Here is a 19,842-nt window from a genome sequence, read left to right on the forward strand (position 1 = left end):
GATATAGGGAAAATAAATCCATTCGTGGAGAAGGCCAAAACCGGGGTCAGGAATATAAGATGACGGTGGTGGTCCGGTGCCCCAGGTCTGAGCTTCCCGGGACACGGGATTTCTCTGGAATTAAGTTTCTGAGCCTGTACATCCACACTCTGCTGCTGCTACAGGTGTAAATCCCAAACTCAGCCACCAGGGAGCAGAGGTAGCACTCTCTTCTCTGAGAATTGTGGGTGGTTTGGGTTGGGAGGAGTCTAGCAGGGTGGGTGGGATCCGGCCTGGTCATGGCAGCGACTTGGGGTGGTTCGAATGTTTCGATCATCCTTTATACTTTTAACACCACCACCTTCCCAACAACCCCCCACCCCCACCGCCCAGCCCAAAAAGCTCCAAGGCCCCCCCCCCCCCCCCCCAGAACGGATCTGCCTGGGCTCAGCAGAACCAGACCAACCAGCACTGACCACATGCTGGATTCCAAGGAATGCAGCTTTGGGGATCTCCAATATCCTGGGAACAGAGGGGAATAACCCAGAGAACAAATCCTTTGCATCAAACCTGCACATCTTTCTACACTAAGGGGGAATTTATCATGGCCAGTCCACCTAACCTGCACATCTTTGGACTTGTGGGAGGAAACCGGAGGAGACCCACGCACACACGGGGAGAACGCGCAGACTCCGCACAGTGACCCAGCGGGGAATCGAACCTGGGACCTGGGTGCTGTGAGGCAGCAGTGCTAACCACTGTGTCACCATGGATACATGTGCGGTTATCCACTTTGGTAGCAAAAACAGGAAGGCAGATTATTATCTCAATGGCTATAGATTGAGAGAGGGGAATGTGCAGTGAGACCTGGGTGTTCTTGTACGTCAATCATTGAAGGTAAGTAAGCATGCTAGGTACAGCGGGCAGGAAAGAGGGCAAATGATATGCTGGCCTTCATTGCGAGAGGATTCGAGTGCAGGAGCAGGGATTCTCCCTGCAGTTACACAGGGCCTTGGTGAGGCCACACCTGGAATATTGTGCACAGCTTTGGTCTCCTTATCTGAGGAAGGATGTTCTTGCTATGGAAGGAGAGCAGTGAAGGTTCACCAGGCTGATTCCTGGGATGGTGGGACTGACAAATGAGGAGAGATTGAGTCGATCAGGATTATATTCACTCCAGTTCAGAAGAATGAGGGGGGGGGGGGGGGGGGGGGGGGGAGGGGTCCACATAGAAACCTCTAAAATTCTGACAGGACCGGACAGGGCAGATGCAGAATGGATGTTCTCAGTGGCAGACGAGTCCAGAACTAGGGGGTCACAGTCTGAGGACACGGGATTGACCATTTAGGACTCAGAGTGGGAGAGATTTCTTCATTCAGAGAGGGCTGAGCCAGTGGGATTCGCTACCACAGAAAGCAAAATCTTGTGGGCGCGATCTCCTGGCCACGTCCCACCTGAGCCGGAGCGTGACCCGGCAGGTAGATGGAGGGAGGGGCCTCTGCCTGGATTTACCCGGTTCGCCACATCTTCGCGATCTGGATCTAGCCCATTGTGGGCAGGATCACTATTTGGCAAATCTGCATACTGGAGTGAGCAGCTCGTCTCACTCTGATATGCAACCTGATCTAGAACATAGAACATACAGTGCAGAAGGAGGCCATTCGGCCCGAGGCTTTGTGATCTAACCCCTTTGCCTCGGAGACTTTAGGTGAGTGCTGTTCAGTACTGATCCCCATAAACGGTGGGTGGTGGGAGGGGGGGGGGGGGGGGGGGGAGTGTCCCTGCTCGACCACCAAAAACAAGTAGAGTGCTGTTAGATAGCGGAATTTTTCCAACCGCTTTTAGCGCCGGGAACAACCTCTCGGTTTCCGCCCAGAAAGGACTTGTATTTTTGGTTAGATCGCGCCCTCTATGTTTTCGAGGAGGAGTTAGACTTGGGGATATGAGGGGAAAAGTGGGAACAGGTTACGGAGTTGGATGAGCAGCCATGATAGTGAATGGCAGCGCAGGCTCGAAGGGCCGAATGGCCTCCTCCTGCTCCTATTTTCTATGTTTCTTCGTAACCCCTTGTTCCAAACCACTCAGCCAGAGGAAACTCCATCCCTGCATGAAGTCCATCGGGCCTTGTCAGAATTTCATACGTTTCAATTAGACCCTCTCTCATTCTTCTAAACTCCAGTGAGCACAGGCCCAGTCGACCCAATCTCTCCTCATCCGACAATCCTGCCATCCCAGGAATCAATCTGGTGAACCTTCCCTGCGCTCCCTCATTGCCAAGTACATCCTTTCTTAGATAAGGAGACCAAACGTGGCTGCTAACACAACAGCAACAATCACTTGCATTTATATAGCCTCTTTATAGTCGCTAAACATTCCAAGATGCTTCACCGGAGCTTTAACAACAACATTTGATATGGTTGAGCCACGTAAGGAGCTATTAGGACAGGTGACCAAAGGCTTGGCCAATGATGTAGGTTTTACAGGTGGAGAGAGATGTGGAGATGTTTAGTGGGGGGTGGGGGGGATTGCAGAGCTTACGATCGGGGAGTCTGAAAGCACAACTGCCTCAAATGGGGTGATTAAGATTGGGAATGCAGAAGAGGCCTGGATAGCCGGGCTGCAGAGATCTTGGAGGATTTTGGGGGCTGGAGGGGGCGAGGCCATGGAGCGAACTGAAAACAAAGAGGAGAATGTGGTAGTATGACTAGAGGTATTACGGTACCTGTGAGTGTGAGCTGCCATTGGTGCAGAGGGCGCGCTGCCCATTGGCCCAAGTGTCATGTCCTCTGTATTCTCATTGGTCGAGAGGAAGGTAGCTCCGCCTACGAGGCGGGGTATAAGAACCCGTGTTCCCCAGCAGCCAGGTCAGTTCTGTACTCCTGCTGCTGGGCACACTTCTTGCTGATTAAAGCCTTCGCTTCGGACTATTCCTTCATTTTCGTGTCCATTGATTGTGCATCAGAGAGTTTTAAAATGGAGGCATTGGAGGGCGAAATTGGATGAATAAGTATCGAACGGGGAGGATAATTTGCCAGTGGACGGGTACGCAGGCTGTGCTGGGGACTTTCAAACATGCCTTGTCAGTAAGGAGTTATCAACTGGGGATGGTCATGTTATTTTTGGCCAATGTGTGCATTGCATTCTGAATCGTTAACAAAGAAATCTTGCAAATATTCGTTGATCTTTATTTCAATTTATACATTCAGATTACTACTGCTTAAAGGGTTTCTTCTACAGCATTGATACAGGCGTATATAACGCTCCCCAATTCCTGTAACAAGATATAAAATATCTCAATAATCCTACAACTGCCCTGGACAGTTGTCTTGTTAGCTTACTAGTGAGTTGTGATTTGGTCGAAGACTAAGTGTTCTTGTTGTTGTTTCAGGATTCTTAGCAATGATGTCATCCCCCTGACTCACATTTATGGCACCAGAGTGAAAGGAATTGAAATGTTTTGTCCTGTGGAACCCCCTCCCCCATACGAAGCTGTGGTGAGCGACCAGAGTGACGGGCAGGTCAGTAAACACTCTCTCTCTCTATCCACTGGACATCAAGAAAGGAACGGCAGGAACAAGCTTATGGGAGGAATTTTTCAATCAAAGTGTCGTCTCCAGCGGGAAAAGCCGAGGACAGTCCATCAGCTGCCCTGTTGGGTTTTCCAGCTCCCATTGGGCACGGAACAACATCCCCACCCAGGGAACCCCCCCCCCCCCCCCCCCCACCCGCCCCGGACCCTCCTCAGTGGAAGCACCCCCCTCCCCAAAATAAACCTATCAGCAATAATCTTTAGTGTCACAAGCAGGCTCACATTAACACTGCAATGAAGTTACTGTGAAAAACCCCCAGTCGCCACATTCCGGCGCCTGTTCGGGTACACTGAGGGAGAATTCAGAATGTCCAATTCACCTAACAAGCACGTCTTTCGGGACTTGTGGGAGGAAACCGGAGCACCCGGAGGAAACCCACGCAGCCACGGGGAGAACGTGCAGACTCCGCACAGACAGTGACCCAAGCCGGGAATCGAACCTGGGACCCTGGCACTGTGAAGCCACAGTGCTAACCACTGTGCTACCGTGCTGCCCTAGCATACTCTCATGTTAAGTCAAAAACCTTTTCGAACATATGTGTCCAACATTCTGATCGGAGTGGAATTGAGGATTTCCAATGTGGCTGTTTGTGGGGGAGGTGTTAACACCAGTTACGCAGTTGCCATAAAGTGGAGAGTACAGAATTTGAGGTAATTTGAGAGGAATTATGTCAAATATCCTCTTTTTCTAGGAGCACTGATTGAATTTGACAATACTGGGCCAGCTTTCTGGGAATATTTAGAGTTTAATATTAACATTGGCTGAATTCCACCAGCAAGCTGAGAAATATGTTATTTGTACTGCGAAGACAGAGATGGATTATCTGCTTACGCGAAGACACTTTAATTGGAATGGTTGTGCTTAACAGAGTGAGCGTGAATAGGGGCAATTTAGATCTCGTAAAACAAAACCCACTTAACACCTGTCCGAGGAAATAAAGACAATTTCCGATCAGACTCACGCTTCCAACAGCAGACCCTGCTGATTTAATGGTGGTGCCCAATTACTAACGCCGCAAGGTGCTTCACAGGAGCAGTTATCAAACTGAAACTGTGACCGAGATATTAGGGGAGCCTTGGTCAAAGAGTTAGGCTTTAAGTTTGGCTTCTTTACAATTCTCAATGGCCTCCCCACTCCATGTCCCAAACTCCTCCGAGACCTCTGTGAATCATAGAAATTACAGTGCAGAAGGAGGCCATTCGGCCCATCAAGTCTGCACCGGCTCTTGGAAAGAGCACCCTACCCAAGGTCCACACCTCCACCCTATCCCCATAACCCAGTAACCCCACCCAACACTAAGGGTAATTTTGGACACTAAGGGCAATTTAGCATGGCCAATCCACCTAACCTGCACATCATTGGACTGTGGGTGGAAACCGGAGCACCCGGAGGAAACCCACGCACAAACGGGGAGGACGTGCAGACTCCGCACAGACAGTGACCCAAGCCGGGAATTGAACCTGGGACCCTGGAGCTGTGAAGCAATTGTGCTAACCACAATGCTACCGTGCTGCCCTAATGACAAACGTTTGATGTTTCTGCCCGGTTACGAACCGGGGACCTTTCGCGTGTGAAGCGAATGTGATAACCACTACGCTACAGAAGCCCCTAACATAAGTGCTCTAACATTTTGGCCTCTCAAGCATCCTCCGTGTCTATCATTCCACCATTTGTGGCCATGTGTTCAGCTGTGAAAGACCCAGGCACCTGGCTAGCCCTGGGGACATGGGTTGCACAGAAATTCTGGAATTCCTTCTCTAAACCCTAACATCTCTCTCTCTGGTAAGACGGTACATAAAATCCACAAGGGATTAAGGGTTATGGTGTTCAGGCTGGAAAGTGGAGCTGAGTCCACAAAAGATCAGCCATGATCTCATTGAATGGCGGAGCAGGCTGGAGGGCCCAGGTGGCCTACTCCTGCTCCTACTTTTTATGTTCTTATCTTTGACCATGCTTTTGGTCTTTTTTTCGTTCTTCCATAGTATGTGGGTGTGGTTCTGGACACACCCATCATTGGGAACACAGTTCTTGCATATACCCTGCGTAGTCCTGTTAGAATTTTATAGGTTTCGAGGAGATTCTCCATCAGTTTTCTGAACTCCAGTGAATGCAATCGTAACTGACTCAATCTCTCCTCATACGTCAGCCCTGCCATCCCAGGAATCAGTAAACATTTGCTGCACTCCCGCTATAACAAGGACATCCTTCCTCAGATAAGGAGACCAAAACAGCACACAATATTCCAGGTGTGGCCTCACCAAGGCCTTATATAATTCAGCAAGACGTCCCTGCTCCTGTACTCTAATCCTTTCACAATGAAGGTCAACATACCATTTACCTTCTTTACTGCCTGCTGTATGCTTACCTTCACTGACTGGTGTACGAGGACACCCAGATCTGGTTTAGCACAGAGCTAAATCGCTGGCTTTGAAAGCAGACCAAGGCAGGCCAGCAGCACGGTTCAATTCCCGTACCAGCCTCCCCGAACAGGCGTCGGAATGTGGCGACTAGGGGCTTTTCACAGTAACTTCATTTGAAGCCTACTTGTGTCAATAAGCAATTTTCATTCATTCATTGCACACTCCCCGCTCCTAATTTATAGCCTTTCAGATAATAATCTGCCTTCCTGTTTTTGCTAACAAAGTGGATAACCTCGCATTTATCCAAATTATACTGCATCTGCCATTCACTTACCCACTCACTCAACTTGTCCAAATCACACTGCAGGATCTCTGCATCCTCCTCACAGCTCACCCTCCCACCCAACGTGATGTCATCTGCAAATCTGGATATTACATTTTGTTCCCTCATTTAAATCATTAATATATATTGTGAATAGCTGGGGTCCCAGCACCGATCCCTGTGGTACCCCACTAGGCACTGCCTGCCATTTGAAAAAAGACCCATTAATTCCTACTGTTTGTTTCCTGTCTGCCAACTCGTCGTCCATCCATCTCAATACACTACCCCAATACCATGTGCTTTAATTTTATACACTAATCTCTTATGCAGGACTTTGTCAGAAACCTTCTGAAAGCCTAAATACACCACATCCACCGGCTCCCCCTCATCAACTCTACTAGTTACATCCTCAAAGAATTCCAGTAGATTTGTGAAGCCCGATTTTCTCTTCATAAATCCATGCTGACTCTGTCCGATCCTGCCACTGTTTTCTAAGTGCTCTGCTGTAAAATCTTTGATAATGGATTCTAGAATTTTCCCCACTACTGACGTCAGGCTCACTTGCCTATAATTCCCTGTTTTCTCTCTACCTCCCTTTTTAAATAGTGGAGTTACATTAGCCACCCTCCAATCTGCAGGAACTGTTCCCGACTCTATAGAATCCTGGAAGGTGACCACCAATAGAACATAGAACATTACAGCGCAGTACAGGCCCTTCGGCCCTCGATGTTGCGCCGACCTGTGAAACCCCTCTAAAGCCCATCTACACTATTCCCTTATCATCCATATGTTTATCCAATGACCATTTAAATGCCCTTAGTGTTGGTGAGTCCACTACTGTTGCAGGCAGGGCATTCCACGCCCTTACTACTCTCTGAGTAAAAACTTATCTTTGACATCTGTCCTATATCTATCTCCCCTCAATTTAAAGCTATGTCCCCTCGTGCTAGACATCACCATCCGAGGAAAAATAGAACATAGAAGGAAAAATAGAACATAGAAGGAAAAATAGAACACAGACAATGCATCTGTATTTCTAGAGCCCCTTCCTTCAGTTCTCTGGGATGTGAATTATCAGGCTCTGGAGACTTATCAGCCTTCAGTCCCATTACTTTCCCCAACACCTATCCCCTACTAATATTGACCTCCTTCAGTTCCACCCTCTGACTAAACCCTGCGTTCCCCAGCATTCTGTTGCTATCTCTGGGAGCTTGATGAGTGAAGATGGGCTGACGCGTTTCCTCCATTACAACCATGACAGCACTTTAACAATACTTCATTGGCCGAAGGGTGCTCTTTTCTTCTTTGCACAGTTATTTTCCGCTGAGCCGGAGTTTTTCCTTTTTGTGTGACTTCAGTGAAGTCCCTCAGTAGGAAATGCGTGTGAGTCGCTGCAGGATCAGTCAAGGCCACACACACGTTTCCTGCCGTATTGTCTGGAACCTTAGCTCGCTGATCCATGCGGTGCCAACACAGCCCTCTCCCTCTCCCCCTCCCTCTCCCTCCCTCCCCCTCTCCCTCCCTCGCTCCCTCTACCAATCTTGATGTGATGACAGATGAGAACAGTAATTATCAAAACGCTAATAATCTCACTTTTGTTTTAACCCTTCACCACGCTGCCTCTCATAGCTTTGCACAGGGGCTTGCGTTCTTTAGTGAGTGACACGGGGAAGGAGTAAGGGGGGCCTAGGGGAAGTGTGGGAGGAGCAAACACGAGGGGGAGTAGAGGGAATTCAGGGGAGTGGAAGTGGAGGGGAGGGGAATGGAGGGGAGGGGAATGGAGAGGAGGGGAATGGAGGAGAGGGGAATGGAGGAGAGGGGAATGGAGGGGAGGGGAATGGAGGGGAGGGGAATGGAGGAGAGGGGAATGGAGGGGAGGGATGCAGGAATTGCGGGGAGTGGAGTGGGTGAATGGAACTGGAGTGGGGGGAAGTATGGGGGGAGGAAATTGGGTGGTCAAGAGTGGGGGAGGGGGATTGGGGAAGTGGGTGTGAGCGAGGGGAGAGGAATGGGGAGGTAAGGGTATAGGAGAGTGGGACGAGGAGGTGGAAAGGCAAAGTGGCGACTGTGGGCCTCTCACGGTAACCTTGCCGGCCTTCCATGATCGCCGTGGAACTGCAGAACAATCTCCAGAACACCGCTGGGAACAAGGTGGAAGAAAACTCTATCACATCTTTTGCTGCACAAACGTTAGAGTTGGAAAGAAACGGGCCAAGAGGCACGAATCATCCAATTGGATAGTGAAGTGCCTGCTCATGTTCTGATTGGTCAAGGGAAAGCTATGAGCTGTGAGGATGGACATGTGGGGTGGCCAGTGGGAGGGAGGTGGGGCTGTGGCATTTGGAAGGAGGTGCGGAAAGCTGCCGGCTTATATTGCGGCCTACCAGGCAGGCTCTTCAGATACCAACAGCGAGATGGTGGGAGGTGCACTCCAGGCACAGACTGTACACTCTATATTGGATTATTTGGTGGCCATTTCAAGTGGGTCATGGGTACATCCAACTTCTAGACCACAATTTCTACCCCCACGTGTAAGGTAGCAACAACTGAGCGTGAGCATAGGATCACTACAGTGCAGAAGGAGGCCATTCGGCCCATCCAGTCTGCACCGGCCCTCCGATGGGGGAACCCGACCTGGGCCCACGGCCCCACTCCATCCCCGTAACCCCACCTAACCTTGTGGACACTAATAGGCAATTTAGCACGGCCAATCCAGCTAACCTGCACACCTTTGGACTGTGGGAGGAAACTGGAGCGCCCGGAGGAAACCCACGCAGACACGAGGGAGAATCTGCAAACTCCGCACAGACAGTCACCCCGAGGCCGGAATTGAACCCGGGTCCCCGGTGCTGTGAGGCAGCAGTGCTAACCACTGTGCCCCCGTGCCGGATCTGAGGAAATTCATCGAGGTAACGCTGGTGCGGTTGAAACAGTCGCATGAATGTGACTGGTGGTTCTTGAGGACAGAGCTAAAAATAAAAGATTGTTTCAGTCAATAACAAAAGGTTCAGAGCGACACTATTGCCAACTTCTGGCATACACAGGGACTCATCTTCCCTTACAAAGCTGAGGACAAGGACAGTCAGTAAAATCTACAGGGATGTACATTTTCCTGATTCGCTTAAAGGTCTTTGAGAGGCAATGAGGATCTCTCTGACTTTGTGTAGTATCCGCCGAGTCTATCACGGCCCTGGCTTCGACTGCCGAGACCCTAGCTTTGGAATACCCTCCTTAAATCTCTGCGCCTCTCTCTCTTCCTTTAAGACGCTCCTTAGAAGCTGCCCCTTTGACCAAGCTTTAGATCACCTGTCCCCTAATAACTCTTCATGTGGACTAGTGTGAGATTTTTGCTCTGTAACATTTCTATACTAAAGGTGCTATATAAATGCACGTTGCTTCCACTGAGGCCAGTAACAAATGAGGCAGTAGCTTCAAAACCAATTGCATTTGTTTTCTCATTTACAATGCGGGAAGAGTCTCCAGATCTTGCAGCACTCCCAGGGGCCATTCAGCCCATCCTGCCTGTGCTGGCCCTCTGAAAGAGCTATTCAATTAGTCCCAATCCCCACTACTCATTCCCCCATGGCCCGGTGAATAATTTACACTAATTCTGATCCATTTTAAATCACAGACCAGACCGTTGGAGAATGGCCAGAACTATACGCCTCCCCCCCCCCCGCGGGTTCTGAGGCGGGGAGGTGACGGAGGGTAAAATTGCACAGACGGGAATTTCCTACAGGATCCTGCCCCGAGCCAGGAGCAATTTCCCGGTGGGACAGGCAGGGCCTCAGGGAGGAACCCCCCCCCCCCCACCATTTCCCCTCATAAGGCCCCTAAGAAGCCACACCATGGCCACTCAAGGGCCTTTACTAGCCCAGCTTCAATTTGTTAGGCTTGCGGGCATGGGACGGACCCGGGTGGGAAACTGAGAAGTGAATGAATCTCCATCTCGGGCGGGACGTTGGGGGAGCGGGTGTTGGTGAGGGGGGGGGGTCACGCCTAATCTGAAGGTCCCTTTGGGATCTGGGTGTTCTAGCCCATCCTCCTCCCACTGGCCTACCCCCCCCTCTCCACCTCCCGGCCCCGAGGGAATCCCCCCTACCCTCCCGGCCTCAGCTCGAGTGCGGTCCCGAGACTCAAACTGAGGCGGAGCGCTGCAGTACCTCTTCTAGCCACTGCGGCGCTGTGCCTGGGGCGGGCTGGGCTGCTATCGGCCAATCAGATTGGCCGAGGACTCTCCAAGGTGGGACGTCTTTCCAAGGCGACAGAATCCCACCTACTGCCAGCCAAGGCGCAGTTGAGCGTGAAATGACAGTGGGACTGTCAGAGTTGGCAGGTAAGGCCTATCAGCCAACTCTCAGTGCCCGCCACCCCAAAACCTCAGGACAATGCCATCTGAATCAATCCTCTGAAAATGCCCACTTAATGGGTAACGCCCACTTGATAGATGTCCTGTGGCTCCCAATCTTTATCTTGGTGCATTTTCTCAACTGTTAGTGGAAAATTGCAAGCGTAGGAGACGGAATTCTCCGAGCCTCCACACCGAAATCGTGATTGGCACGGGGGCGGAGAATGGGCATTGACGCCGAAAACTGGCGCGACGCTGCCCCCGCGATTCACAGTCGAAAACTGCCCGAGTTCCCGACGCCGTGGTTCTAACCACGTTATGCTGGTTGGGAACGGTCGGCGGGGGGAGGGGGGGGATCCTTCACCAGGGTGGGCCTCAGAGATGACCAGGCAAGTGATCAGACGGCACCAATCCTCGGGCGCACGCGATCTCGTGGGGTGGGACCGCCATGTCGTGCGGGGCGGCCGCCAAAGATCGGAAGTGCAAGGCCCCGTATCCGCAGCCAGAGCTGTAAGGAGCCCCCTTCAGGTAGGAGAATCACTCCGGACTTCCCTCAGGAAAGTCCAGAGTGAAACACCCGTGTTTTGACGCTGGCGTGGGGACATAGCCCCATTGTTGGTGAATCCCGCCCAGGGGCTGTAATCCCAGCACAATTCATCGAGGCTCGTTGATGCTGCGTAATCTGACACTTCCAAATAAAGATTTGAATTTCAGCAGCGCCTGTCATGACTTCAGGGCATCCCAAAGTGCTTTACAGCCAATTACACACTTTTGGAGCGCAGCTACCGTTGTCGGGAAGACGGCAGCCAATTTGCGCACAGCAAGATCCCACCAAAAATATATTATTTTGCTCTAAGGATGTTGAGTGAGGGATTAGCATTGGGCAGTGAGAGAACTCCACTGCTCCCCTCATATTTGCCGTGGGGACTTTGCACCGCCTTGAGAGGGTAGATGGGGCCTCAGTTTAAAGACTTACCTGAAGGACAGCACCTCGGACAGTGCGGCACTCCCTCAGTACTGACCCTCTGACAGTGCGGCACTCCCTCTGTACTGACCCTCTGACAGTGCGGCACTCCCTCAGTACTGACCCTCTGACTGTGCAGCACTCCCTCAGCACTGACCCTCTGACAGTGCGGCACTCCCTCAGTACTGACCCTCTGACAGTGCAGCGCTCCCTCAGTAGTGACCCTATGACAGTGCAGCACCCCCTCAGTACTGACCCTCTGACAGTGCAGCACTGCCTCAGTAGTGACCCTCTGACAGTGCAGCACTCCCTCAGTACTGACCCTCTGACAGTGCAGCGCTCCCTCAGTAGTGACCCTATGACAGTGCAGCACCCCTTCAGTACTGACCCTCTGACAGTGCAGCACTCCCTCAGTACTGACCCTCTGACAGTGCGGCACTCCCTCAGCACTGACCCTCTGACAGTGCGGTACTCCCTCAGTACTGACCCTCTGACTGTGCAGCACTCCGTCAGCACTGACCCTCTGACAGTGCGGCACTCCCTCAGTAGTGACCCTCTGACAGTGCAGCACTCCCTCAGTACTGACCCTCTGACAGTGCAGCGCTCCCTCAGTAGTGACCCTATGACAGTGCAGCACCCCCTCAGTACTGACCCTCTGACAGTGCAGCACTCCCTCAGTACTGACCCTCTGACAGTGCGGCACTCCCTCAGCACTGACCCTCTGACAGTGCAGCACTCCCTCAGTACTGACCCTCTGACAGTGCGGCACTCCCTCAGTACTGACCCTCTGACAGTGCGGCACTCCCTCAGTACTGACCCTCTGACAGTGCAGCACTCCCTCAGTACTGACCCTCTGACAGTGCAGCACTCCCTCAGTACTGACCCTCTGACAGTGCAGCACTCCCTCAGTACAGACCCTCTGACAGTGCAGCACTCCCTCAGTAATGACCCTCGGACAGTGCAGCACCACCTCAGTACTGACCCTCGGACAGTGCAGCACCCCCTCAGTACTGACCCTCGGACAGTGCAGCACTCCCTCAGTACTGACCCTCTGACAGTGCAGCACTCCCTCAGTACTGACCCTCTGACAGTGCAGCACTCCCTCAGTTATGACCCTCGGACAGTGCAGCACCCCCTCAGTACTGACCCTCTGACAGTGCGGCACCCCCTCAGTACTGACCCTCTGACAGTGCAGCATTCCCTCAGTACTGACCCTCTGACAGTGCGGCACTCCCTCAGCACTGACCCTCTGACAGTGCAGCACTCCCTCAGTACTGACCCTCTGACAGTGCGGCACTCCCTCAGTACTGACCCTCTGACAGTGCGGCACTCCCTCAGTACTGACCCTCTGACAGTGCAGCACTCCCTCAGTACTGACCCTCTGACAGTGCAGCACTCCCTCAGTACTGACCCTCTGACAGTGCAGCACTCCCTCAGTACAGACCCTCTGACAGTGCAGCACTCCCTCAGTACTGACCCTCGGACAGTGCAGCACCCCCTCAGTACTGACCCTCGGACAGTGCAGCACCCCCTCAGTACTGACCCTCGGACAGTGCAGCACTCCCTCAGTACTGACCCTCTGACAGTGCAGCACTCCCTCAGTACTGACCCTCTGACAGTGCAGCACTCCCTCAGTTATGACCCTCGGACAGTGCAGCACCCCCTCAGTACTGACCCTCTGACAGTGCGGCACCCCCTCAGTACTGACCCTCTGACAGTGCAGCATTCTCTCAGTACTGACCCTCTGACAGTGCGGCACTCCCTCTGTACTGACCCTCTGACAGTGCGGCACTCTCTCAGAACTGACCCTCTGACAGTGCAGCACCCCCTCAGTAATGACCCTCTGACAGTGCAGCATTCTCTCAGTACTGACCCTCTGACAGTGCGGCACTCCCTCTGTACTGACCCTCTGACAGTGCGGCACTCTCTCAGAACTGACCCTCTGACAGTGCAGCACCCCCTCAGTAATGACCCTCTGACAGTGCAGCATTCTCTCAGTACTGACCCTCGGACAGTGCAGCACCCCCTCAGTACTGACCCTCTGACAGTGCGGCACTCGCTCAGCACTGACCCTCTGACAGTGCAGCACTCCCTCAGTACTGACCCTCTGACAGTGCGGCACTCCCTCAGTACTGACCCTCTGACAGTGCGGCACTCCCTCTGTACTGACCCTCTGACAGTGCGGCACTCTCTCAGAACTGACCCTCTGACAGTGCAGCACTCCCTCAGTACTGACCCTCTGACAGTGCGGCACTCCCTCAGCACTGACCCTCTGACAGTGCAGCACTCCCTCAGTACTGACCCTCTGACTGTGCAGCACTCCCTCAGCACTGACCCTCTGACAGTGCGGCACTCCCTCAGTAGTGACCCTCTGACAGTGCAGCACTCCCTCAGTACTGACCCTCTGACAGTGCAGCGCTCCCTCAGTAGTGACCCTATGACAGTGCAGCACCCCCTCAGTACTGACCCTCTGACAGTGCAGCACTCCCTCAGTACTGACCCTCTGACAGTGCGGCACTCCCTCAGCACTGACCCTCTGACAGTGCAGCACTCCCTCAGTACTGACCCTCTGACAGTGCGGCACTCCCTCAGTACTGACCCTCCGACAGTGCGGCGCTCCCTCAGTACTGACCCTCTGACAGTGCGGCACTCCCTCAGTACGGACCCTCTGACAGTGCGGCACCTTCTCAGTACTGACCCTCTGACAGTGCAGCACTCCCTCACTACTGACCCTCTGACAGTGCAGCACTCCCTCAGTACTGACCCTCTGACAGTGCAGCACTCCCTCAGTACTGACCCTCTGACAGTGCGGCACTCCCTCAGTACTGACCCTCTGACAGTGCAGCACTCCCTCAGTACTGACCCTCTGACAGTGCAGCACTCCCTCAGTACTGACCCTCTGACAGTGCAGCATTCCCTCAGTAATGACCCTCTGACAGTGCAGCACCACCTCAGTACTGACCCTCGGACAGTGCAGCACTCCCTCAGTACTGACCCTCTGACAGTGCAGCACTCCCTCAGTACTGACCCTCTGACAGTGCAGCACTCCCTCAGTACTGACCCTCGGACAGTGCGGCACTCCCTCAGTACTGACCCTCTGACAGTACGGCGCCCCCTCAGTACTGACCCTCTGACAGTGCAGCACTCCCTCAGTACAGACCCTCTGACAGTGCAGCACTCCCTCAGTACTGACCCTCGGACAGTGCAGCACCCCCTCAGTACTGACCCTCGGACAGTGCAGCACTCCCTCAGTACTGACCCTCTGACAGTGCAGCACTCCCTCAGTACTGACCCTCTGACAGTGCAGCACCCCCTCAGTACTGACCCTCTGACAGTGCGGCACTCCCTCAGTTATGACCCTCGGACAGTGCAGCACCCCCTCAGTACTGACCCTCTGACAGTGCAGCACTCCCTCAGTACTGACCCTCTGACAGTGCAGCATTCCCTCAGTAATGCCCCTCGGACAGTGCAGCACCACCTCAGTACTGACCCTCGGACAGTGCAGCACTCCCTCAGTACTGACCCTCTGACAGTGCAGCACTCCCTCAGTACTGACCCTCTGACAGTGCAGCATTCCCTCAGTAATGACCCTCGGACAGTGCAGCACCACCTCAGTACTGACCCTCGGACAGTGCAGCACTCCCTCAGTACTGACCCTCTGACAGTGCAGCACTCCCTCAGTACTGACCCTCTGACAGTGCAGCACTCCCTCAGTACTGACCCTCTGACAGTGCGGCACTCCCTCTATACTGACCCTCTGACAGTGCGGCACTCCCTCAGTACTGACCCTCTGACTGTGCAGCACTCCCTCAGTACAGACCCTCTGACAGTGCAGCACTCCCTCAGTACTGACCCTCGGACAGTGCAGCACCCCCTCAGTACTGACCCTCGGACAGTGCAGCACTCCCTCAGTACTGACCCTCTGACAGTGCAGCACTCCCTCAGTACTGACCCTCTGACAGTGCAGCACCCCCTCAGTACTGACCCTCTGACAGTGCGGCACTCCCTCAGTTATGACCCTCGGACAGTGCAGCACCCCCTCAGTACTGACCCTCTGACAGTGCAGCATTCTCTCAGTACTGACCCTCGGACAGTGCAGCACCCCCTCAGTACTGACCCTCTGACAGTGCGGCACCCCCTCAGTACTGACCCTCTGACAGTGCAGCATTCTCTCAGTACTGACCCTCTGACAGTGCAGCACCCCCTCAGTACTGACCCTCTGACAGTGCAGCATTCTCTCAGTACTGACCCTCGGACAGTGCAGCATTCTCTCAGTACTGACCCTCTGACAGTGCGGCACTCCCTCAGCACTGACCCTCTGACAGTGCAGCACTCCCTCAGTACTGACCCTCTGACAGTGCGGCACTCCCTCAGTACTGACCCTCTGACAGTGCGGCACTCCCTCAGTACTGACCCTCTGACAGTGCAGCACTCCCTCAGTACTGACCCTCTGACAGCGCAGCACTCCCTCAGTACTGACCCTCTGACAGTGCAGCACTCCCTCAGTACTGACCCTCTGACAGTGCAGCACTCCCTCAGTACTGACCCTCTGACAGTGCAGCACTCCCTCAGTACTGACCCTCTGACAGTGCGGCACTCCCTCAGTACTGACCCTCTGACAGTGCAGCACTCCCTCAGTACTGACCCTCTGACAGTGCAGCACTCCCTCAGTACTGACCCTCTGACAGTGCAGCACTCCCTCAGTACTGACCCTCTGACAGTGCGGCACTCCCTCTATACTGACCCTCTGACAGTGCAGCACTCCCTCAGTACTGACCCTCTGACTGTGCAGCACTCCCTCAGCACTGACCCTCTGACAGTGCGGCACTCCCTCAGTACTGACCCTCTGACAGTGCAGCGCTCCCTCAGTAGTGACCCTATGACAGTGCAGCACCCCCTCAGTACTGACCCTCTGACAGTGCAGCACTCCCTCAGTAGTGACCCTCTGACAGTGCAGCACTCCCTCAGTACTGACCCTCTGACAGTGCGGCACTCCCTCAGCACTGACCCTCTGACAGTGCAGCACTCCCTCAGTACTGACCCTCTGACAGAGCAGCACTCCCTCAGTACAGACCCTCTGACAGTGCAGCACTCCCTCAGTAATGACCCTCGGACAGTGCAGCACCCCCTCAGTACTGACCCTCGGACAGTGCAGCACTCCCTCAGTACTGACCCTCTGACAGTGCAGCACTCCCTCAGTACTGACCCTCTGAAAGTGCAGCACTCCCTCAGTACTGACCCTCGGACAGTGCGGCACTCCCTCAGTACTGACCCTCTGACAGTACGGCGCCCCCTCAGTACTGACCCTCTGACAGTGCAGCACTCCCTCAGTACAGACCCTCTGACAGTGCAGCACCCCCTCAGTACTGACCCTCGGACAGTACAGCACCCCCCTCAGTACTGACGCTCTGACAGTGCAGCACTCCCTCAGTACTGACCCTCTGACAGTGCAGCACTCCCTCAGTACTGACCCTCTGACAGTGCAGCACTCCCTCAGTACTGAGTCTCTGACAGTGCGGCACTCCCTCAGTACTGACCCTCTGACAGTGCAGCACTCCCTCAGTACTGATCCTCTGACAGTGCAGCACTCCCTCAGTTATGACCCTCGGACAGTGCAGCACCCCCTCAGTACTGACCCTCTGACAGTGCGGCACCCCCTCAGTACTGACCCTCTGACAGTGCAGCATTCTCTCAGTACTGACCCTCTGACAGTGCAGCACCCCCTCAGTACTGACCCTCTGACAGTGCAGCATTCTCTCAGTACTGACCCTCGGACAGTGCAGCACCCCCTCAGTACTGACCCTCTGACAGTGCGGCACTCCCTCAGCACTGACCCTCTGACAGTGCAGCACTCCCTCAGTACTGACCCTCTGACAGTGCGGCACTCCCTCAGTACTGACCCTCTGACAGTGCGGCACTCCCTCTGTACTGACCCTCTGACAGTACAGCACCCCCTCAGTACTGACCCTCGGACAGTGCAGCACTCCCTCAGTACTGACCCTCTGACAGTGCAGCACTCCCTCAGTACTGACCCTCTGACAGTGCAGCACTCCCTCAGGTATGACCCTCGGACAGTGCAGCACCCCCTCAGTACTGACCCTCTGACAGTGCGGCACCCCCTCAGTACTGACCCTCTGACAGTGCAGCATTCTCTCAGTACTGACCCTCTGACAGTGCAGCACCCCCTCAGTACTGACCCTCTGACAGTGCAGCATTCTCTCAGTACTGACCCTCGGACAGTGCAGCACCCCCTCAGTACTGACCCTCTGACAGTGCGGCACTCCCTCAGCACTGACCCTCTGACAGTGCAGCACTCCCTCAGTACTGACCCTCTGACAGTGCGGCACTCCCTCAGTACTGACCCTCTGACAGTGCGGCACTCCCTCTGTACTGACCCTCTGACAGTGCGGCACTCCCTCAGAACTGACCCTCTGACAGTGCAGCACTCCCTCAGTACTGACCCTCTGACAGTGCGGCACTCCCTCAGCACTGACCCTCTGACAGTGCAGCACTCCCTCAGTACTGACCCTCTGACTGTGCAGCACTCCCTCAGCACTGACCCTCTGACAGTGCGGCACTCCCTCAGTACTGACCCTCTGACAGTGCAGCACTCCCTCAGTACTGACCCTCTGACAGTGCAGCGCTCCCTCAGTAGTGACCCTATGACAGTGCAGCACCCCCTCAGTACTGACCCTCTGACAGTGCAGCACTCCCTCAGTACTGACCCTCTGACAGTGCGGCACTCCCTCAGCACTGACCCTCTGACAGTGCAGCACTCCCTCAGTACTGACCCTCTGACAGTGCGGCACTCCCTCAGTACTGACCCTCCGACAGTGCGGCGCTCCCTCAGTACTGACCCTCTGACAGTGCGGCACTCCCTCAGTACGGACCCTCTGACAGTGCGGCACTCCCTCAGTACTGACCCTCTGACAGTGCAGCACTCCCTCAGTACTGACCCTCTGACAGTGCAGCACTCCCTCAGTACTGACCCTCTGACAGTGCAGCACTCCCTCAGTACTGACCCTCTGACAGTGCGGCACTCCCTCAGTACTGACCCTCTGACAGTGCAGCACTCCCTCAGTACTGACCCTCTGACAGTGCAGCACTCCCTCAGTACTGACCCTCTGACAGTGCAGCATTCCCTCAGTAATGACCCTCGGACAGTGCAGCACCACCTCAGTACTGACCCTCGGACAGTGCAGCACTCCCTCAGTACTGACCCTCTGACAGTGCAGCACTCCCTCAGTACTGACCCTCTGACAGTGCAGCACTCCCTCAGTACTGACCCTCGGACAGTGCGGCACTCCCTCAGTACTGACCCTCTGACAGTACGGCGCCCCCTCAGTACTGACCCTCTGACAGTGCAGCACTCCCTCAGTACAGACCCTCTGACAGTGCAGCACTCCCTCAGTACTGACCCTCGGACAGTGCAGCACCCCCTCAGTACTGACCCTCGGACAGTGCAGCACTCCCTCAGTACTGACCCTCTGACAGTGCAGCACTCCCTCAGTACTGACCCTCGGACAGTGCAGCACCCCCTCAGTACTGACCCTCTGACAGTGCGGCACTCCCTCAGTTATGACCCTCGGACAGTGCAGCACCCCCTCAGTACTGACCCTCTGACAGTGCAGCACTCCCTCAGTACTGACCCTCTGACAGTGCAGCATTCCCTCAGTAATGACCCTCGGACAGTGCAGCACCACCTCAGTACTGACCCTCGGACAGTGCAGCACTCCCTCAGTACTGACCCTCTGACAGTGCAGCACTCCCTCAGTACTGACCCTCTGACAGTGCAGCATTCCCTCAGTAATGACCCTCGGACAGTGCAGCACCACCTCAGTACTGACCCTCGGACAGTGCAGCACTCCCTCAGTACTGACCCTCTGACAGTGCAGCACTCCCTCAGTACTGACCCTCGGACAGTGCGGCACTCCCTCAGTTCTGACCCTCTGACAGTACGGCGCCCCCTCAGTACTGACCCTCTGACAGTGCAGCACTCCCTCAGTACAGACCCTCTGACAGTGCAGCACTCCCTCAGTACTGACCCTCGGACAGTGCAGCACCCCCTCAGTACTGACCCTCGGACAGTGCAGCACTCCCTCAGTACTGACCCTCTGACAGTGCAGCACTCCCTCAGTACTGACCCTCTGACAGTGCAGCACCCCCTCGGTACTGACCCTCTGACAGTGCGGCACTCCCTCAGTTATGACCCTCGGACAGTGCAGCACCCCCTCAGTACTGACCCTCTGACAGTGCAGCATTCTCTCAGTACTGACCCT

At 54.4% G+C, this 19,842-nt stretch overlaps 1 protein-coding gene and 1 non-coding gene across 4 annotated transcripts in view; one reads left to right on the forward strand and one right to left on the reverse strand.

The window, feature by feature from the left end:
* The window catches only part of fam189a2 (family with sequence similarity 189 member A2), a 115,592-nt gene that overhangs the window by 73,982 nt on the left and 21,768 nt on the right, over window positions 1-19,842 (forward strand). For all 3 annotated transcript variants that reach the window (XM_038804085.1, XM_038804086.1, XM_038804087.1), the window contains one exon: window positions 3,368-3,497. In XM_038804085.1, coding sequence (XP_038660013.1) covers window positions 3,368-3,497 — 130 coding nt within the window. The remainder of the gene's footprint in view (window positions 1-3,367; window positions 3,498-19,842) is intronic.
* trnav-cac lies at window positions 5,103-5,175 on the reverse strand. The gene has a single exon. It is a non-coding gene; the product is annotated as a tRNA-Val (tRNA).

The sequence above is a fragment of the Scyliorhinus canicula genome, chromosome 8 (assembly GCF_902713615.1).
Source record: "Scyliorhinus canicula chromosome 8, sScyCan1.1, whole genome shotgun sequence".
NCBI lineage: Eukaryota > Metazoa > Chordata > Chondrichthyes > Carcharhiniformes > Scyliorhinidae > Scyliorhinus > Scyliorhinus canicula.